The 22,888-nt window shown below is 41.2% G+C and overlaps 1 protein-coding gene and 1 non-coding gene across 10 annotated transcripts in view; both read left to right on the top strand.

Annotated features, from left to right (window-relative positions):
• Positions 1-22,888, top strand: part of Kat2b (lysine acetyltransferase 2B) — a 106,164-nt gene that overhangs the window by 46,015 nt on the left and 37,261 nt on the right. For 7 of the 9 annotated variants that reach the window (XR_013046728.1, XM_076557521.1, XM_076557525.1 and 4 more), the window contains exons 4-7: positions 3,551-3,643; positions 6,577-6,758; positions 15,343-15,534; positions 21,000-21,106. Coding sequence is in view for 8 of the 9 variants with exons in the window: in XM_076557521.1 (XP_076413636.1) it covers positions 3,551-3,643; positions 6,577-6,758; positions 15,343-15,534; positions 21,000-21,106 (574 nt within the window). In the remaining variant the exon portion in view is untranslated. The remainder of the gene's footprint in view (positions 1-3,550; positions 3,644-6,576; positions 6,759-15,342; positions 15,535-20,999; positions 21,107-22,888) is intronic. The other 2 variants (XM_076557520.1, XM_076557524.1) reach the window with 2 other exon arrangements.
• On the top strand, positions 8,670-8,773 carry LOC121824919 (U6 spliceosomal RNA). The gene has a single exon (XR_006066917.2). It is a non-coding gene; the product is annotated as a U6 spliceosomal RNA (small nuclear RNA).

Below are 22,888 nucleotides of genomic sequence, written 5' to 3'. Positions count from 1 at the left end.
GTGTTTATCACAGCCTGAACTAGAGATGGCATTGGAGTATCTTGAGGGACAGAACTGTCACAAGAAAAAGTTCTTCCGTTTTGGACTTACATGTCCATCAAGGAGATGGCCAGTGAACAATCAGTAATGTTTTTGCAATGTTAAAGCCTGTGAGGGGAAAAGAGCCATTCCTGCTCGGGGAGATTTCCAGGCAGAGAGTTGTGCGCTAGAGGGGCTGTGGCATACAGGCACAACAGTGAAGCCTTCAAGGGGAGCCTGGAGCGAGGTGTCAGTGGAAGGAAGCCGGCCGGGCCTCTGTTATTTTAGAGGGAAGCCCTTGACTGTCATTGACATTGCTACCACTGTAGCTAGAGTCTTTTTGGTCCTGCCTGGCCCATAGTCAGAAGAAATCTCTCTCACCTGTCAGTCCCACAGCCACTCTGACTCAACCAAGTAAATACACAGAGACTTATATTATTTATAAACTGTATGGCCATGGCAGGCTTTTAGGTAGCTGTTCTTATATCTTAAATTAACCCATTTCTATTAATCTATACTTTGCCACATGGCTCGTGGATTACCAGTTGAAACTTATCTTACATGTTGGTACTCATGGTGGCAGCTGGCAGCGTCTCCTTCTTCTCCTTCTTGTTTCCCCAATTCTCCTCTCTGCTAGTTCTGCCTATACTTCCTGCCTGGCTACTGGCCAATCAGTGTTTTATTTGTCATTTAATCATCCACAGCACTTCCCCTTTTTGTCTTTTTTCAAAAAGGAAGGTTTCAACTTCAACATAGTAAAATTACATACAACAGTTATCAAGCAAGAACCACAGCTGTAACATCTAGTTTATTTGTATTTGGCAAAATTAAAGAAGATATCCTATCTATCCTATATTTGTGAGTCTATGGTTTCATATCTAACTTGTCTTTTATCATAACTAAAGAAAATTATAACTATCTAGTCTTCAACTACATCAAAGACTTCAGAAGGATATAATATTACCTGAGACATGGTAGACGTACACAAGCAACTTTCGGAGTCTTGCGAGAGTAGGCAGAGACAGCTGGCAGCCTGGACAGTTGTCCAAAGATCCTTTGTAAAGTTAGGGCATCTGTCTTCAGCCCACAGGCCTAGAGTCTTTCAGTTACTTCTCTCTGTGTCCTGTAGAATGTCTGGCAGTTTCCTCTGCGAGGCAGGAACCTGAAGGACCATTTTGCCAAGCAAAGTTCACTAACTTTTAAAGAACATGAGACTCTTAGGTCGTGGGTTCGAGCCCCACACTGGGTACCACACCACTCCCTGGAACTACTTCTTCTTTTTGTGTCTTTCCTTCAGGCACACAGCTGTTCACAGGTGCTGATGGGGGGGACAAATTGCCAAAACCAGATTCCTAAAGGAGGCAGCAGAAGAACAATTAAAACAAGAAACCTGGGGCTGGAGAAGATGGCTCAGTGGTTAAGAACATTTGAGTTCAGTTCTTAGCATCTTACAAAGAAACACACCAAGAAGCAAACAAGTTGTTTCTGAGTTCTTTGCAGATGACGTTGTATTGTGCAATCCTTGTAAAAATGTTAGGAAACATATCAAAACAGAAGGCATGGCCAGGAGACATGTGCCAGTGTCTGTATTTTCTTTTTTTTTTCTTTGAGGTTTCACTTTTTTAAAAAAAGTTTTTTTTTTTTTTAAAGTTAGTTTTGAAATAGTGTCTCCCAGTGATTTCCAGACTGATTTTGAACTCAGGCTCTTTTTGCCTCAGTTATTCTGGTGCTGAGGTTACAAGCACAGGCCACCGTGCCTAGTTATTTACATAGATTTTTATGAAACTTCCCTTCCCTGGTGGCTCTCTTTCTCTGTAGTGCTTTTTATGTACGTGTATGAGTGTTTTGCTTGCATGTATGTCTGTGTACCACATGATTGCAAGGCACATACCAATTGCTCTACCACTTAACTACATTCCCAGCCCACAAAATTTTCTTCTTTTAATAAGAACAACTGTGCTTAACTTATTTTATTTTTAATTTTAGTTTTTACTCCTTGTGGTACTGGGGATTAAAACAAGGGCGTTGTATGTACCAGACAAGTGCTCCATTGAGCTGTGTTCCAGCCTCTGCTTGCTTTGGGTGACACAGAAAGCTAAGTTAGCCATGGAATTCCCTCTTTGTTGTGGCTGCTGGGAACCTCAGTGGATTCTCTACAAGATTCTCATAATTGTTGCTTTTTTAAACATTTGCTCTGTATTCTCCTTTCTTTCTCTGTTTCTCTCTCTCTCTCTCTCTCTCTCTCTCTCTCTCTCTCTCTCTCTCTCTCTCTCCCTCCCTCCCTCCCTCCCTCCCTCCCTCCTTCCTTCCTTCCTTCCTTCTTTCTCTTTTTATTTTATTGTGTTAACTGAGGGATTGCAGGTAAATAGAAGACAGAAGGGAGAAGGAGAATCCATTTGTTAAAAAGTTTTAGGATACTATTTGGATATTCTAAAATGGGTTGGGGTGGGTGGGGGTTGAATGTCATCAGGTTGAACCCCTCAGGTGGCAACTTGCTGACATGGCTGTGAGGCTGGAGTCATCTGATTGAACCCTGGCAGATTCTAGCTGTTCCTGCTTCTTTGGAGAAAGATGATAGTTGAGGGAAAACAAGGCCTGTATAGCTCCAGCTACTGTTTGTCTTGGAGCAAGTTCCCTGGCAGCTTTTGCTGCTCTGCCAAGTGAAGGAGCTGCCACTTTCCATCCTGTAGGCCATGTGGCTTGCAGCTGGTATAAGCAAGCCAGCAAGCATTGCCCCGGGTCATAGCACTGTGGTCTCCGCAACTGCCCATCCCCATCTTCAAACAACAGTCCAGATATACTTGCTTCTAAAATCAGAATCCAAGCTGGTCAGTGCTTTCTTCTCTTCCAACCATACCTCTTTCTCTGCTTTTCCTTTCCTTTCTTTTCTTTTGTTAGGTCTTTCTATGTAATCCAGGCTGATCTTTTTGTTGCGTTTGAAACAGGGTCTTTCTATTTAGCTGAGGCTAGCCTGGAACTCACTAGTGTCATGGGCTAGCTAATGTTTAAGACTGAGAGCTTCAGCTCCCTGTGGTGGCCTCAATGAGTCTAAATGGGTTTCTGGGTCCCTAGCAAGCAAAAATGGGAGCAAAGGGGAAATGGAGGGAAGGGTAGAGTATGGGGATCAGTGCAGGGTAGTCCAGGCTGCTCAGAATTGAAAGGTGGCTAGCTTTGTGGCTAGCAGGAACACGAGTTTGTGTTATCTAGGAGTTCTTATGTGGCTAAGTAGAATATAGTTGGTGACTCCACTTAACAGTTAGGTAGATGTGGGGTGGGAACTGGAAGGAAAGGAATAGATGTGATGTGGGGTGTGTGTGTGTGTGTGTTTTAAGTGCTAGTTATGTTGGTGCATACCCATAATTCTATCATTTGGGAAGCTGAGGCTGAGAAAGAAGGGCCATGAGTTAAGGTCAGCCTGGACTACATAAGGAGACCCTGTTAAATAAACCAAAACCATAACTCACATAGCCACAAACATACCATAAAAAGCCTTTCAAACTAAAGCTTGTTTTTAAAAATGATTTCTTTGCAGCTCTTGAGAAAGTCTATTTTACAAAGAGGAAAACCTGTGGTTGAAGGCTCTTTGGAGAAGAGGCCCCCATTTGAAAAGCCCAGTATTGAACAGGTAAAAGTATTTTGAGGATCTCTTTTACATGAATTTAAGACTGAAGGGCCCTTCCCAGCTTTTGTTTGCTGGGGCTCAAACCTGGAACTTTATAAATAGTCAGCATATACCATTAAGCTATATTCCAGCTTGAGGAACTTTCATGCTTCCTTCCACATTTCTAAATTTTTTTAAAAAAGATTTATTTATTTATTATGTATATAGTATCCTGTCTGCATGTATGCCTACAGGCCAGAAGAGGGCACCAGGTCTCATTACAGATAGTTGTGAATCACCATGTGGTTCTGGGAATTGAACTCAGGACCTCTGGAAGAGCAGCCTGTGCTCTTAACCCCCAGCCATCTCTCCAACCCTCTTCTACATTTCTATATAGGTCTTGCAACCATCCCAACCCAGCATCAAGATGTTAACACAAGACTATAGGAACCTAGGACACTCTGGGTCCCACAGTCACACTCACTTTAATAAATAATCTGGGCTTTGTCTTTTAGGAGTGTTGTGCACCTAGATTGCACTCTGTGTGTAGGGAAAAATGCGTAGAACATGTAGTTGGTAAGAATTCATAAAATGTGCCTTTTCTTACTCTTGATTGAAGCGAGATCCCACAGAGGTGTGTATGTATATATATATATATATATATATATATATATATATATATATAATCAATTTATTAAGGGGTGCAGTGGGGAAACAGACTCACTAATACAGAACAAGGAAGACACTTGCTGCCACCGCCGCTGCTGCCACTGGTCCTGCTGGTCCAGCTGTCACTGTCCTGTTCTGTTCTGCAAGCTGCTTCACTCCGCTTGACTTGGTCTCGACCACCCAGGAGAGAGCAAGCTGCCCCCTCCTCAGTTTTAACCAGTCACATACCCAGAAAGGGCCACGTCCATTGGGCCAGATATCCCAGAGGCCATTGGTTGAATGGAATGAATTCCCACAACACTTGATGTCTTAAAATTAAGTCTTTGTCTTTTTATTTGGCACTGTCTGAAAAAGCCTATTAAGAAGAGAGGGAATTCATTAATGACGTGGAAAACATTGTATCTTGGGGATGTGTGTGGTTAATTCTAATTCTAGCTTCGTTTCTGTTGCTGTGATAAAATATTTGATTTTTGCCGGGCAATGGTGGCTCATGCCTTTAATCCCAACACTCGGGAGGCAGAGCCAGGCAGATCTCTGTGAGTTCAAGGCCAGCCTGGGCTACAGAGTGAGTTCCAGGAAAGGCACAAAGCTACACAGAGAGACCCTGTCTTGAAAAACAAAAACAAACAAAAAAAAATTGATTTAAAAAAAAAGCAGTTTCAGAGGAGAAAGGGGTTTTATTCAGCTTACAATCCAGGTTATTATCCTTCATAGAAGGGAAGTCACATGGCAGGAGCTCCTCCAAGCTAATCAGATCATATTTACAGTCTGAGCAGAGAGAAATGGATGCATGCGGGCTTGTTTATGTTCAGCTTGGTTTCTCTACTCTTAGGAAGATCAGGACCTCCGTTATAGCGAATGGTGCCAACCCAACGTAAACAGTTACTCTTTGGGTCTCCTTCCCCAGGGGAATCTAGGTCCTATTAAGTTGCCATAGGTAACCATCACACAGTGATACCAGAGTCTTTATAAATAAATGACTTTGTGTAAATAACCCTTTGGGAGAACAAATTTTATTTTTTGGGACTGTTTTGTAAACAGTTTATGTAGCCCTGGCTATTATAAAAACAGTGGAAGGGACTGGCGGTGTCGCACACCTTTAATCCCAGGACTCGGGAGGCAGAGGCAGGCGATCTCTGTGAGTTACAGGCTACAGTGAGTTCCAGGAAAGGCTCCAAAGCTACAAAGAGAGATTCTGTCTCAAAAAACCAACCAACCAACCAACCAAACAAACAAACAACAACAAAAAACCAAAAACAAACCAACCAATCAAACAAGCAAAAAAACCAGCAGAAGGCAGCCTTGGCAGTTGGAGCCAAGGGGCCCAAGAAAGCCATGCTACACAACAGAATTCACATGTGTCAGTGTGCCTCTAGAGGTAAGGGCAGAGGAGATGAGGAATAAGAAAGAAAGAGGAGACAGGAAAGGGGGAAGAGAGCAGGTGTAGGCGCAGTTACGTGGGAAGAGAGAGAGGAGTGGGGGAGGGGTTTGCTTTTAATAAGAGGATTTAGCACATGTGTATAGAAACTAAGTATCCACATAGCCTAGTGCCTGGGCTGTCTAGGTATTTGCCTGAATCTTAGCAAGTCCATCCTGTCAGGTCTCCAAGGGGCGGGCCAGGTAATGTCTAAATGCTAACACTGGCTGTCCTAGAACTCACTATGTAGACCAGGCTGGCTTCAAACTCAGAGACCTGTCTGCCTTTGCCTCCTGAGTGCTGGTATTAAAGGTATGTGCCACCATCACATGGCTGACAGAGTAAGTTCCGTGTTGATTCTAAACTAATGAGTTCTTGTTCTTTTATGTGATGAGATGGGAGTATTTTCTAGAAAATTTAATCTACAACTCTCTTGGAAAAGTGTACATTTCTGAATGTTTTTTCTTCCTCTGATATTCTTGCTAAAACTACAAGAGTGATGAAAGATAAGGTAGCAAAGTATTAAAAATTTCACAGACCAAAACATTTATCCAAGAACCTCATTTTGGATCTTTTCTCATTAAAGGGGTTTTGACCTTTCCGTTCTGTGTCTATGCTTTTCTCCTTGATGTTACAGGATTGAAGTGGGAACAGAATCATAATTCTGTTTTTCTGTTTGTCACTTTTTCCTCCACTGTGACCAGAAGGGAGATTTCCCTGGGTAGTACTGTTTATTTTGAAGGAAAGGGAAGACATTTTTGTGGACTGAGATTGCCTGTTCTTTTGCAAATAACTCCAGAGATAACTGGTTGGATTCAGAGTTAGTGTGGTCATATAGCTACATGAACATGCTGCCTTCAATTCTTTTCAGGGTGTGAATAATTTTGTGCAGTACAAATTTAGTCATTTGCCATCAAAAGAGAGGCAGACAACAGTTGAGCTGGCCAAGATGTTTCTGAATCGAATCAACTACTGGCACCTGGAAGCTCCATCACAGCGGAGACTAAGGTCTCCCAATGATGACATCACTGGATACAAGGAGAACTACACAAGGTAATTGAGTTGAGGTACTGCACCCTGGCTCCAAACATGAAATTACTATTTGCCTCACAGGAAAGGGTTTGCCTTCTTACGGTGACTCCACCAACTCGTAGGACATGCCTATGTAGTTTAACTTTCAAGTTCTTAGTTTGCTTTTTTAAAATCAGGAATTATGTATGTATGTATGTATGTATGTATTTATGTGTTTGTGTATTTATTCTCTCCCATGTCACTTGTGTGGTGTTCAGAGAATGAATTGTAGGAATTCGTTCTCTCCTTCCACCGTGTGATACAGGGGATGTAACCCAGCCCTCAAGGCTGGTGGCATACACTGGCACTCACTGAGCCATCCCACTGGCTCTGATAATATTAAACTAAATACAGTTAATTCAACTTGTGTGTTTTATTTCTCCTATGTGGCTACTGTCTAATTTAAAATAGCTACGTGAGTCAGTGGCTCACGCCTTTAATCCCTTGGTAGGCAGAAGCAGGCAGATCTCTGACAAGACCAGCCTGGTCTACATTAGTGAGTTCCAGGTCAACCAGAGCTATATAATTAGACCCTAGCTCAAAGGAAAAAAATACAAGAACTAATACATAGCTTGCATTTTAAAAAAAAAATTAGCCTTTTCATGTTAATTTTAATGAGGATACAAAATCACATAAAAAACTAGGTATGAAGGATAAATTAGAAAACAAACAATTTGGCACATTCAGTATACAAAGTATTAAGACCTATATTTATCTTCATTTAAATAGCAGTGGCCAGAATTATCCATTTTATCTCTTTTCATGATATTCTTACTGTGTGTTTGAGAGAGGGAGCATGTAGCCCAGGTAGCCTTGAACTCACTCTATATCCCAGGCTGTTTAGTTTTGTGGTTTTTTTTTTTTGGAGACAGGGTTTCTCTGTGTATCTTTGCACCTTTCCTAGAACTTGTTCTGTAGCCCAGGCTGGCCTCGAACTCACAGAGATCACCTGCCTCTGCCTCCCGAGTGCTGGGATTAAAGGCATGTGCCACCACTGCCCGGCCCCAGGCTGCTTGCTTTTTAACCCTCTGCTTAATGTCATGAATTCTGAGATTGCAGCTGTACACTACCAAACCTGTCTTTGTAGCTTACGGGAGAAAATTATTGTTTCATAAATTAAAAAAATAGGACCAAGAATAAAAAGCAAATAATTAAAAGAAAAGGTATATGTGTGCATACCTGTGATTCTGTGCTCTCAGGAAGCAGGAAGACTGTGAGTCCCAGGCCAACCTGGACTATAGGCTACATAGAAGCCTTGTCTTTAAGAGGGGGGTTTGGGGTAGAAGGGAAGGAAAAGAGAGAGAATCAAATGTATAAACAACATGAGAGACATGGCCATATTTTAGAAAACAAAATAAAGCCAGGTGTGGTGGCATATACATTTAATCAAAGCACCCAGGAGGCAAAGGCAGGCAGATCTCTGAGTTCAAGGCCAGCCTAGTCTACAGAGTGATTTCCAGAACCGCCAGGGCTTCATACACAAAGAAACCCTGTCTCCAACAAACAAACAAGCAAACAAGCAAACAATAAGAAATAAAAGGAAATAAAGTAATAATATAGGGTGGCACTTGGGAACTTTCAAGAAATGGGTAGCACATATTAATAGATACTTAAAGAATAGAAAAAAACAGAAAGTGGGTTTTGAGTGGGTTCAGGGCTTTCTTCTTTCTCTACCTCTGTGAGCTGTAGATGAGTTTCTTCTTTGATGCTCAGTTTCTTCTTCTGTGAAGTTGTATTCTGTGGGAAGTTTTCACTGCTGCATAGTACAAAACAGGTGCAGGGAAGATTTTTGGTTTGTTTTCACCCCACACACAGTGCTTTCTAAAACACAGTCTGCCAATGTGGAGTTGTGTAGCTGGATAATAGACAAGAGTAATGGATAATTGAACAAGATTGTCTTTGGCAGCACATATACTTCAATTGGAATGATACAGAGACGATTAGTATGGCCGCTGAGCAAGAATGATGCACAAATTCATGAAGCGTTTCATATCTTTATTTCAATTTTCTCAGGGTCCCCTATAGGTGCCGTTGCCCCAAGACAACAAAGTAATTTTAAGAACACAATGCCCACATTCCCAAGAGGTGCAGTGGTTGGTTTTTGGTCATTTGATGGATGTTTGTCATCCTTTGGGGGGAGTTGGTCACAAGTTGTTATTGGTCATGGTCAGGGAAGATACTAAACACAGCAAATTAGATTCAGGGATTTCATTCTGAAAATAAAAGGGGGTGGGATATAGAAATGATAGGATAAAAGGGTATATTATTGAATCTACTTTCTAAGACAAAAACTACTAGTCTTACTTATTTTACATTGATATGGATTTTTGAATATTGATACAAATTTAGGGTTATTTTTGTTATACTATATATATGTTTTTACTCTTGTTTAAAATATTTGTTATGCTGTATATAGGTTTCTACTCTTGTAGAAATTGTAGATATTGTACCTATGCAGCTCATTTAAAAATGCCATGTTAAGTTCTAGTCCTTGAAAGCTATTAAGAATAGTAAAAAAAAGACAGGTTAACAGTTAGTCATCTATGACAATCAAACTTATAGTCATGTTAGATTTGTTTTCACAGTTAAACTGGTGTATTATAGATAGATAGATGGTCTTCATTCACTTCAGAGACCTACAGAATATGACGTTTAAAATGTTTTAACAACCTAAGGCGTTTCATGACAGTGAGACATGTCTGCTCCTGGAAGCACCAATCTATAAAGGTATGATGGGCATCAATGAACCTCCATATGGAGTTTTCTCTTATTGTGATAAAGCTAGCCATTTGGGTAAGAAACTGCCTTTACCTTGACTGCTGACAGCATACTGTACAAACCGGACAAGCAGGACACAAAGGAATACGACTGTCAAACTTTGCCAAGACAAGGTGGGACAGTCCTTCAAAATTCTTGCTTCACAGAAAAGTCTGTCAGATATGGTAGGCCTGTAGGCTGAAGATAGATGTCCCAACACTGCAGAGGAAACTTGGGTGACTGTCCAGGCAGCCAGCTATTTCTGTCATTTCTATAGTTATGGAAATTGCTTGCTCTTCACTTCCTGTTTGCTAAAGTAATATATCCTTCTTGGGTCTCTGATGGAGTTGAAGATGAGATAGTTGTTCATTTTTCTTTGTTATCAAATTCAAAAAGGAAACTCACAAAAGAGGTATAAAGTGTATAAGGTTGAGAGACACAAAAGCTCAAATTGTTTTTCTAAGGAAATGTTTTGAGGTTTAAAAAAACAAGATAAAATAGTTTGGGATTGCTAATACAAACTAGGATAAAAAGTAAATTCTTCAAGGTACAAACTTTGGACTCACCAAGATAGGACAGATAATGGAATATTTACTGTGAATTTGCCAAATACAGATGAACTGGACATTGTGAATGTAATTCTTACCTGATAATTGTTTTTATTGTTGATAGTTTTATTATATTAGAGTTAAAACCTTTCCTCTTTTTATTTTATTTATTTATTTATTTTTGTTTATTTATTTATTTTCAAGACAGGGTTTCTCTGTATAACAGTTCTGACTGTCCTGGAAATCACTTTTTAGAACAGCTGGCCTCAAACTCACAGAGATTCACCTGCCTCTGCCTCCCAATGCTGGGATTAAAAGTGTGTACCATCACTGCCCAGCTAAAACCTTTCCTTTTATTTAGACAAAAGGAGGTGGGGGGATGTTGTTGAATAATCTTTTTGTACATTATGAAGATGTGTCTTTGCCAAGGCAACTTCTGATTGGTTTGATAAAGAGCTGAATGGCCAATATCTAGTCAGGAAGGGGTTAGGCAGGACTTTCAGGCACAGGAAAAGGAGAGAAGATGAATCTAGGCATGGGAGAGATGCCAGAGGACACAGATAGGAAACAGAAGGTGTAAGATGGAAGAGAGGTAAAATGCCATGAGGTAGAATGTAGATTAGTATAAACGGGTTAATTTAAGGTAAAAGTACTAGTGGGACAAACCTTAACTGTAGGCCGAGCTTTCGTAATTAATAAGTCTCCATGTCATTTTTTGGTGAGCTGGCGGCCCAAAGAAAAAACCCGTCTACAGTGAGTATTTGAATGAGACCTTTGATGTGATGGCTTCTGATAGAAACAGCACAAGAGCCTTTTGGTGCTCAGCATCCACAGCCTACAGCCAAAGGCAGAGCCTGCCCAGAGAGTCAATGGATGAGTCTCCATATGCACTAGAACTTGTTCATTTCTAGATCAAGAGCCTTAGTTCATAATATCAGGAAATGAAGGTAGATGCACTCAACTCCCTGTTTCTTCTATCACACCCTTTTGATGAAGAAAGGAAAGCAGGGAGAAGAACCCAGCAAAGTTGGGGGAGTTAAAACAAAGAAACCTCATATTTATGGAGCACACTATTGGCATCAAAATGAGGCAAAGTAGGATTTTCTGTGGTGAATATTGGACTCAGAGAGATGATGGTCATTGTTCCAGATCTAATTTGTAAAGCTTTATTCAGTAAAAAAAAAAAAAAAAAAAACCCGAGGTAACACACACCTGTAGTCTTAGTCCTCAGGCTGTAAAGTCAGGAGGGTCAGGAGCTCAAGGCCTGAATGAGCTACAGGAGGCCCTACCTCAAAATTCAAACTAAATGAAGCAGATTTAACAGTATTACTTTTTACTGTTATGAATAAAAGAAAAAGTGCTTCAAGTTTTAAATTATAATTTAGCCAGTTGTGGTGGCATACTCCTTTAATCCCAATACTCGGGAGGTAGAGGTAGGTGGATCTTTGAGTTTGAAGCCACGCTATTCAATATAGCTAGTTCCAGGCCAGCCAAGGGCTACAAAGAAAGACTCTATCCCGAAAACAAACAAACAATAAAAGCTTTTATTATATTTATAAACTATCATCTTTGTAGCAGAAATGCCAGTTTCTTAGCTTGTCAGCTGCCTGTAATGTACTTTAGACCTAAGTCCGTACCACTCAGATACAGATGTGAACCCCTGATGACACATACTTTTAACCCCCACTGAGGAGACTGGAGCAGGAGACTTTTAAGTTCAAGGCCAGCCTGCATGAGGCTCTGATTCACAGAGGGGTGGAGATAATAGATAGAAACTTTAAATAAGTTTTACTCTTTATCAAAAGTATGGTGATTTATACCAGGCCTGGTGGTACATACCTTTAATCCTAGAACTCCAGAGGCAGAGGCAGGTCTCTGAATTCAAGGCTAACCTGGTCTACAAAATGAGTTCCAGGACAGCCAGGACTGTTACACAGAGAAACTATGTCTCAACAAACAACCAAAACAAACCAAAAAAGTACTGCCATCTATCTATAGGGTCAATGTGGAAAATTCCCGATACTGTGATTAAAAGTGTGCTAGGATTATGAAGTGTGCTATCAAGCCTGGTTTATGCTGTGCTGAGGATTGAATCCTGGGCCTGCATGTAAGGCAAGCCCTGTACCAACTGTGTTACAACTCCAGCCCTGTTTTCTTGTATTTTAATGTCAAATTTTAAATAGTGTCACGATAATCAGAGTTGCATGGAGTTCGACTTCTGATTACTAAGATTTGTGACCAGGTAGCTCATGTATTTATATTTTATAATTATCTATTGGGCTGGCCTCCTCTCATCCCCAGATACTCTTTCTTAGACCACTGCAACTCTTATAAAGGAAAACATTTAATTGGGGCTGACTTACAGTTTAGAGGTTTAGTCCATTATCATCATGGTGGGAAACACGACAGTGTGTAGGCCAATATGGTGCTGGAAAAGGAGCTAGAGTTCTATATTTTGATCCACAGGCAGCAGGAAAGAGACTAAACTACATTATGCGTCAAAGCCTGTCCTCACAATGACACACTCCCTCCAACAAGACCACACCTCCTAATAGGGCCACTCACTCTGGGCCAAGCATTCAAACATGAGTCTATGGCAGCCATTCCTATTCAAACCACCACACTTTCCCTTTCACTGATAAGCACAGTTAACATCCAATAATATTGGCTTCAAAAGAGATGAATTTTAGAATAATAGAATAAATAATGCCTTTTTTGCTAAAAAGGTCACTTTCAATAAATTAGTAAAATTCAAAATTATTACAGAATAGTACTTGCACATGAAATATTAAGAGAGAAATTTGAGAGAAGAAACAGAAGTAACATACACAGGGGTTTTAAGATTGTGAATCTAGGGAGATTGCTCGGTGGTTAGAGCACACTGCCTTTGCAGAGGATCTGTGTTTGGCTCCTTGCACTCATATTAAGTGGTTCATAACCACCTGAAACTCCAGTTCCAAGGGATCTTACACCCTCTGCTGGCCTCCTCAAGCAGCACGCACACAAATGGTGCATATACATACTTGCAGGAAAAACAGCCATACAAATAAAATAAAATTAAAAAAAAGAAAAGATTGTGAATCAAAGCAGATGCAGTAACACTAACCTGCTTCTTCCTAATGAGTGACTCATGCCTGTAACCCAATACTCAGGAGTCTGAGGTAGCAGGATTGCTGTGAGTTCAAGACCAAGATAGGCTACAGAGTATGACTGTCTCAAAATATGGAGGTGGGACAGGGAGCAAGCAAAAGGCCTCTTCCTTCTCTTTCACCCATCTTCTGTCTTTCCATCCCTCACTCCCTTCCCACTTCCTGGTGTAGCTCAGCCTGGTGTTGAGCCTGCTATCTTTTGGCCTTAGCCTTCCAGATAAGGGAACTTATAGGCGTGTGTGGTCAAAGCGAAACACTCCTGCTCCATTGCCACCACTCATTGGGTAGTATGGGAGTTAGGTACAGAATTAGATGGAAAAAAAGACCCAAAAAACAAGACCACAGATGTGCACAGTGGTATGCTGTTTGTTTGCATCCTCACTTCACCTTACCGGTGGTGTCCTCAGTGAGGAGAGGATGAGCTTTGAGTTTTGGAAAGCAGCACTGACTTGGAAGAGGATGGTTTGCAAAATGACATTCCCACAAGTTTTCCTTAGTTACAACTGCATTCTGGGACTCCCATGATCCATGCTTGTAGCTGTTCCTGGGAGATGCAGAGCCTGCGTCTGCTGTTTCTGATTGTTTTCATTCTTCAGCATCAGTGTTGGAAGAAGTCTTCTATATCAGATGTCCCCTACCGGCAGTTCACTGCAGACTTGCGGTCAGATCAAGCAAACCTGGTCCCTCTCCGACCCTACAGTGCTGAAAGCACTTTTGACTTTGAGCTTACAGAGTGTACCTAAGCGACAGATGGTCAAAGCTTATTACTTCCTGTACCTGACTGGGTTTTGAATAGTCTTAAAACTCTTTATCTTCTCTCCACAGCTTCAGTGAAAAGAGTGTTGCCTAGGCAATTCATTCATTTTTTTTCATTCACTCCTTCACTCATTCATTTATCATAAGAAGGTAAAGTGTGTGTGTGTGTGTGTGTGTGTGTGTGTGTGTGTGTGTGTGTGTGTGTGTGTGTGTGTAAAGGACAACTTGTGGGAATTGGTTCTTTCCTCCTCCCATCTGGGTCTCAGAGATGGAACTTTGGTTGTAAGCAAATGGCTTCCCCCTTAGGTGATCTTACAAAAGGGAGTTTCTCTGTTGCTTTCCTTTTTCTTTCTCACTTACATAGTTTATTTTTTTTTCTTGTCAGTCCTGGGGATCAAACCCAGGACCTTACTTATGTTAAGAAAGCATTCTACCTCAGAGCTACATCTCAAACCTCACTTTATATACATACTTCCTTCTTTAATTTTTAAAATATTTTAAGTACTTATACTATTAAAATATCTTATACCTACCAAATAATTTATAGAAAACAGTCATTTCCCAACTCTCTGTAATTAGATATGGTCATTTAGGCCACTTAGATGTGATATTATGTGCTTTTTTAGATCCTTACTATCTTTAAAAATAGGATGCTTCAGATGAATAGGTTTTCTAATTGATGTGATCTGTCAATCTGACTTTACACAAACAGTGACAGGATTATACCACACAATACATCTGATTGTGCTGCATTTTGACTTCCCAAGATTCAGTGACCCAGGCAGCCATACTTCCCTTGGTGTTCAGTGAGTTAGGTACAGATTCTCCTCCCTGGCCCTCAGAAGCTTCGCTGTTGGCATGCAGGAATGTTGGGCTCAATCTTCAGTACCCATCTACCTTAGCATCCAAAGTGCAGGGTTTATAGGCTATAGTTCCTGGACTATAATCTCAATCTAAATCAAAATCAAATTACACTCTGTACCTTAAACATGCTATCTCAGTCCATAGAAAATCTGGTGAATTCACTGTGACTTGTCCCTGTCTTATAGACAAGAAAGTGGGCACTGAACAATGTGATATTTCCATGTAAGATGGTCAAGTGACAAAGCAGTATTGGACTTCAGGTTCCCTGTATGATGACAGAATAGGAAGAGGCCCACATGCAGCCACAGAGGGTATATAAGGGCCAGCTTGTCTCATCCCAGGCTCACTTACCTGGTAGTGATCTTATTGGCTGTCATCAAAGGCCTAGTTCCTTTAGCTAAGCTTCATTGTTTAGAAGGTCTCTGTGATTGGGTGTTATGGATGACTGGGACTTGGTAGCCCCCTAATGGCACTTGTCTCCTCTTCTTACAGGTGGTTGTGCTACTGCAATGTGCCGCAGTTCTGTGACAGCCTACCTCGGTACGAAACCACAAAGGTGTTTGGGAGAACATTGCTTCGCTCGGTTTTCACCATCATGAGACGACAGCTCCTGGAGCAAGCTAGACAGGAAAAAGACAAACTGCCTCTTGAGAAACGCACGCTAATCCTCACACATTTCCCAAAGTAAGGGGGTGTGCTTGTGGGGCTTTGCTTTATCCCAGGGTCTGAGGTTATGGAGAACAAGCCAAAGCCAACTTAAGTACCAAAATCATGAACATTAGAGAAAGCATCCTGAGAAGAAGAAGAACCCTCAGTTCCCAGGAAATATCTCTGCATTCCATACAGCAAACCTGTACTTATTTTATTTTTATTTGTTTATATTTTTTGAGACCCTGGCTGTCTTTGAACTCACTATGTAGATTAGGCTGGCCTCAAACATACAGATATCTGCCTGTCTCAGCCTCCTGAGTTCTGGAGTTAAAGGTGTATACCACCACTTCTGTTTTAGTTAGGGCTTCTATGGCTGTGAAGAGACACCACAACCATTTTCCTTATAAGGAAAACATCTAATGGGGACTGGCTTAAAGTTCAGAGGTTTAGTCCATTATCATCATGGTGAGAAGCATGGCAGTATGCAGGCAGACACAGTGCTGGAAAAGGAGAGGCAACAGGAAGCAGCTGTGTGCCACACTGAGTGTAGCTTGAGCACAGGAGACCTCAAAACCTGCCCCTCACAGTGACACACTTCTTCCAACAAGGCGACACCTACTCCAACAAAGCCACGCTTCCTAATAGTGTCACTCCTTTTGGGGTTCATTTTTCTTTTGAACCACCACAACATCCGACAGCACTTGTTAAATTGTTCTTTGACAATTTCATATATGTATATAATGCATTCTGATTGCTCTGACCTCTACTTTCTTTTATTGCCTACCTCCTCTCCCATACTAACTTCTTTTCCACATTCACATATTCTTATTTAGTTTTGTCCCTCTGTGTTCTACCAAGACTGTCTATGTGGCCATGGGATTGAAACTATCTGTTGTATTTTGTGGGTCCACCAGTGGATACACAACTGAAGGCAATGTCTCTTCACCCTCAGAGTCTGTCAATACCAATAGCTTATCAGTGAGGTATGTGTCTAACTCAGAGCTGTGACTGACTGTGAGAGGGCCAGTCTTGTGCAGGCACAGCCCTTATTTTGCTCTATGTATTTCAGCTACCAGGATGTTAAAGATGGATGAGGGAGAGCATGTAGGTACAGTTTCTGTCCATTCAGGAGGTGCAGAGGAACCCACTGGCTAATCCTCTCTGAACCCTGGTGAAGTTCCCACCTCTTCGCTCCTGGCCCTTTCAAAAGCAGCCTGCCAGAGCTGGGGTGGAAGCTTCCTTCTGTTCAGCTTTGTACCTCTGAACTGTTGCTCGTAGAATGCACACTCTCTGTGACTCTTAGATCTTGCTTTGCTGCATATATAATCTTTCAGAAAATATGTTACAGCAAAAGGAAGTTTAAGTGCTATATTCTGGACTTTGGGATTATAAGGATTTTGTTTCTCCATCCCAGTGCTTGGGGCCAAACCTAGGGCTTCACACATTAGGTATGTAGTCGGCCAGTGAGCTATATCCCCAGGCTAGAACCACGAGTTTAAGCTAAGAGGTTGGCTGCTGGAGAGGGGCTGACTTGTTGACCAAGGACAGCAATACATGAATGAGATAGATGGTTGAGTTTTTGGGGGTGGGTGGAGATTTTTTTTTTTAAAATTATGCCTGAATTGGTGCATAGTGAAAAAGAGTAAAGATTCAAAAACTAACAGGAGTGACAAAGCAGTTCTTCCCTGTCCCACTAAAAACTATCCATTTGGAACATACTAGGAGAAGCAGTTTTGTATTCTTTGATCAAAGATTATTGAATTATGCTTTTGGAAAAACTAATATTTGGATCTATTTGATTTTTAATTATGTGTATGTGTCTGTGTGTGGTTTGTGTATGTAACCACTGATGGTTGAGAAGGCCAGAGGTGCTTGGTTTTGCTGGAGCTGGAGTTGCAGGCGGTTGTGAACACACTTGATGTGGGTTCTGGGAATTTAATTTGGGTCCTTCTTACAAGAGCAATATATTATCTTAACTGCTGAGCCATATCTCCAGCCACAGAAAAACTGAATTTTTATTATTAAGATATTGTTATTGAATTACCCAGTTTGTATTTCAGGAAAGATGTTAACAGTTCATGTTTTGATACAAGGTCTCACTCTGTAGTCTAGGCTAGCTTTGAACTCTCAGTTTTTTTTTCTGCCTAAGCCTTCCTAGTACTGGGATTACAGGTGTGTATCACCAAATCTGTCTCTAAACATACTTTCTAATTTTTAAGAATAAGATGGGTCTTGGGTTGGGGGTTAGGGATCAACTAAATTGAAATATGTATCAAAACCCTATGTGGAAACCTGTTATTTTGTAAGCTAATTTAAAAAATAAAAGTAGCCGGGCGGCAGTGCTGCGTGCCTTTAATCCCAGCACTTGGAAGGCAGAGCTAGGTAGATCTCTGTGTGTTCAAGGCCAATGTGGTCTGCAGAGTGAGATCTAGGACAGGCTCCAAAGCTACACAGAGAAACCCTGTCTCGAAATAAATGAATAAATAAATAGATAAATAAATGTAGCAAACAAAATATTACAACAAAAAGGTTCAGGACTGGGGATGTCCCTCGGTAATAGAGTTTTTATCTATTAGGGGTTTTATCCCCAGCATTACATGTGCTTACATACTTGTATGCATGTACACACACACACACACACACACACACACACACACACGCATACACGCACACAGTGTGCTCACACATGAACACACACAACAATAGAGATTGTTTTCTGATAGAGATTATGGAACTCTCCTTGACTGTTTGATCCAAATCTAAAGGCTGATTTAGGGAATGTTATAGATAATGTTGAAGGGCTGGAATTCAACACCCAACATTTGTAGTATGAACTTTTTCTAAGAAAACCCATATATGAGATGGAGGCATAAGCAACAGGGAACAAAATTCTAGTTATGAAATATATAGGATTCCAGGAGAAAGTACAGGTTGCATGCTACCTCAGATAGAAGACCTGTGATTCTGATAATACAGTATCACAGAGGCCACTTTTCAGTCTTTTAAAGCTCCTTTTCTACATGTTAAAGCCACTTCACACTTAATTTTTCTAATTTGTCAGTTAAGGAGAATTCTACCTTCAGACTGTAGCTATCTATCTCTGTCAAGGGATGCAGAGGGACCCTGAGCCAAACACCTCTTATAGTGCTAATGGAGAATTTTTAATTTGTATAGTGACAGTTTTTTTCCCCCATAGCAAAATTATTTTGCTCTTTGTAGATATTTGCTAATTATAGTGTGTTCCCTCAGCTCACAGTTCTGGCATGCCTGTGTGCTGAGCTGAGAAATCAAGGCTGCTCTCTTTCCTTCTTCCGTTACTAATGGTAGGGTAAAACTACCACCTACTTCTTTTAAATCCCCTTTCGTAGCATGTGACAACATTCGAGACTGTGGAACCCACATGTTGGGAGTCTGAGGTGCTCTTTGAGTCTGACTGTATGTGTCAGATGGAGATCTAGGACCTGGTTCCCCAGCACACAGTGAGGGCTCTTTGGTTCTCTCCTGAATTTCACACCCCCTTCCTATCTTCATATGTTGCCTTTCCTTTCACTGCCTGCCTTGACTAATTTCTTTTTTTTTTTTTGAATTTATTTTTCTCTCATATATTACATCCCAATCACAATTTCCCCTCCCTCTGCTCCTCCCAGTTTCCCCTCTCTCCCATATTATTTATTTCTTGAAACAGAGTCTCATTATGTAGCCCTGATTTCTTGTTGGTCTGGAACTTGCTATGTAGACTAGGCTGCCTTGAACTCACAGAGATCTGTCTGCCTCTGCCTCACAAGTCCTGGGATGAAAGGTGTGACCCAGCTGTTACTCATTTAGTCCCTTGCTGAATTACCCAGACTGGTCTTGAAATGGTGATCTTTCTGCCTCTGCCTCCTGAGTAGCTGAGATTATAGACTGGTGCCATTAGGCCTGGTCTCTTGTACTGGTTTCAACTTGCACCTTTTCCGTCTCTGTTGTTACAAGAATCCTTCCTCCTCCTTTCCCTCTTTCTCCACCTCTATTTATAAATTTCTCACTCCATCTTTTTTCTCTCTCTTCTTTATTTCTGTTTCTCCTCCCTGAATCAGAAGTGGGGAAAAACATAATCTGTGGTGTCATTGGGGTATCTATTGATTTTGGCCTCCAAAACTTGAGATGTAGTTGATTTATAGTAGGTTGGGGAGTGAGTACAGTGACTCACAATTGGTCTCAATTCACACTCTGCCATTTAGTAGTCATGGGTGAACCTTACATGTTTCCATGGGTGCAGTGGATTCTTTCATAGTAGCTTTATGAGGTTCAACTAAATGTGTCAACCCCTCACAGTACTGTCAAGTAGTAAGAGTTGTGTACAGATGTGTGGTAAGGAGATTTGTAGTTCACAGAGGTGCTGAGGTGATTCAGTATGAAGTTCCAGAAGCTGCAGAAACAGTGCAGGTGCCTAATCAGTACATTACAACATTGGTGGTGGCGATGCCAATGGCAGCTACATGGAGAGCTGGCATCCGCTGGGAGCCCCATCAAGCACACATCTGGTTAGAGTTTATTAGTATTCTGTAGCCAGTGTCCCACCAAGCTAGGCAGAATTAAAAGGAGATATTCATAGAAACACTTTCTGTATTTGAATATACAGGAATGCCCATCTGAAATCATCATTTCAGTCATAACTCTAATATATTTTATAGCTGAAGTAAAAACCCTGTCCTAGGGTGGTTGCTATGAGTGACTGAGGCTTTTATCTTCTGGTAATAAATTTAAGGTTTATTTTTTATTTATTTAAAACGTTTTTTATTTTATTTGTTTGGGTGGTTTGCCTGAATGTATATCTATGCACTGAGTACATGCATGGTGTCCACAGAGGCCAGAAGAGGGCATCAGATCCACTGGAACTGAAGTTACAGATGTTTGTGAGCCACCATGTGGATGCTGGGAATTAAACCTGGGTCTTCTGGAAGAATTGCCAATGCTTTTGACCACTCAGCCATTTTTTTTCTGCCCCTATTTTTATTAAAAATATTGTTATTAATTCTTTGAGAATTTCATGTACTTTAATCATATCCATCCCCACTAACTCCTCCCAGATCCACCCCACCTCTCTAATACCCTTTGTGTTTTTATTTATTTTTAAATGACCCATCAAGTCCAATTTGTGCTGCCCCTATACTTTGCATTGTGGGACCATACACTGGAGCATGGTTGACTTCCCTTCCCCATAAGCCATCACCTGACAATAACTCCTCAGCTGGGGTGCGGGCTTATGAGCCTTGCCCTCTCTCCACCTGGAATATGGACTGGCTTGATCTTGTGCAGGTCTTGTGCAGCCATCCATGAATGCTGTGAGTTACTGAGTGCAGTTGTATTTTCATGTCCAGAGGACAATGCATTGCCTCAGTCCTTCCTGGCATCTGGCTCTTACAGTCTTTTTGTTCCCTCTTCTAAGATGGTCTCTGAGCCTTGGGGAATACTTATAATTTTTAGAAGTTCACTCTTGTTTTTATTTTTGTGTCTAGGTTTCTGTCTATGTTGGAAGAAGAAGTGTATAGTCAAAATTCTCCTATCTGGGATCAGGATTTTCTCTCAACCTCTTCCAGAACTAGCCCACTAGGAATCCAAACAGGTACATTTCCTTTTATGTAAATCAGAGAGCAACCAGGAAGATCAAGCCGGAGTGTTAGTTGTAGTAGTTCACTTTGCATTTATTAGAGTTTCTCATAAGGAAATGGATAACCAGAGCCAATAAGTCTTGTATCTGCATCACTAGTAATGATGAGCAAGTAGGTACTAACTCACATTATGGAACTGTGTCTATGTTGTTGAGCAGTGGAGGCACAAACCAAAAAGTTAAAGACAGGATCTTTGTTTGCATAGTCCAATTAGTAGAGGATCAAATTCCAGGAAGCTGAGCTCTGTCATGAAATGCTGGTTTTTCGAAGATGCTTCTATTAGCAATTGTATTCATTTTCTTTTCTGTTGCTGTAATAAAATACTTTGACAAAAAGCATTCTAGGGGAAAAAGGGTTTATTTGGGAACAGTCTATCATGACTGAGAAGCCATGCAACATGTAGGGCAAGGCATGGTGGCAGATGCAAGAAGCTGGCTGATCACATTCCATCATCACACAGAAAGTCAAGAGAGAGAAAACAGGGGTCAGATCTCCAAGTCTTCCTTCAGTGAGTGTACTTCTTCCATCAAATGTCCACTTCATATTGATTCTATGACCTCCCAAAACAGCACTCCCTGCTGGGGACCAGTTGTTCAACTTCATGAGACTAAAGGGAACATTTCACATTGAAACCACAATAGCAGTCATTTGCAAGCTATGCCCAGGAGTCAAGCCTCAGTCTGGCTTTTTCAACTGTGATACCTATTTTATGAAAAATGGTGGGATGGTGGATGAAAGAAGGTGATCCTGGTTTCAGTATGTAAAGCACTTTTTAATGGGACCAGATTGTTCTTGTTACTCTCTTTGCCAGTTCCAAGTCCATCTTCATAATATACTAGGAGTTTTGACACACATGTACAGTTGGGTAACCATTGCTGTTTAGTTCCTTGGTGAAAGATCTCTGAAAAATATCTCTCTGTGTGTGAAAACCTTTTTGGCCTTTGCCTGATTAAACTCTTCCCCTTCTGCTTAACTTCTGATAAGGTTACCTGCCACAGCACCAGACAGACAAGGCAGAGGTTGCCTCTGTGTTTAATGTTGTACCCTTAAGCTAGATCATACACTCTGGTATTATGTGAAGCCAGCCAGAAGTGAGCTGTCATCTCCTGTTCTGGTGTAATTACAATGTGTTCTTTGCTGGGAAAATAGAGTGTAATCACCTACATTGCCACCATGTCTGCACACCCATGCCACAGTGATAAATGGCTGTCATAATAATGAGTCTGAAGTTCTGCTAGCTACTCCCCGTGTCATCTGGATCCAGAGTTCACATTGCTTCTTTATACTTTGAGACCCAGGAGCCTGTATGCTAGAAGCCTGTGTGCCAGCTTTGCTAGTTAGCACCTTCTGAGCCTTCTTTTAGTGGTGTAGAGGCGGGCAGAATCTTTCCATGTTGCCCAGACTAACTGTTGGGCTGAAGCAACTTTCTGTTGAGTAGCTGGGACTGCTGCTGTACCCCATTTTTATTGTAATTCAGTTGCTTACAGTTAGAATTATCAGGGGTTGGTGGCTTATTGTCACCTGGCTTGCTTATTCTACCCCCTGACTGGGCTGCTGGGAACATCTGCAGAGTGAACCACTACTGCCCAAGAAGCCTCAGTAAATGACCTTTTTGGGTATCTGTGCTACATTGTTACTGGGAGTGTTCACTACCTACCATCTCTCACTTCCTCAGCTACAACTGAGTGGCACACCCAGCAAAGCAACATATGATGTATAGTAGGAACCACCAACAG

Source organism: Peromyscus maniculatus, chromosome 21 (assembly GCF_049852395.1).
Source record: "Peromyscus maniculatus bairdii isolate BWxNUB_F1_BW_parent chromosome 21, HU_Pman_BW_mat_3.1, whole genome shotgun sequence".
Lineage (NCBI taxonomy): Eukaryota > Metazoa > Chordata > Mammalia > Rodentia > Cricetidae > Peromyscus > Peromyscus maniculatus.
Note: the sequence above shows the minus strand (reverse complement) of the source record. Positions and strands in the feature narration are given on the sequence as shown.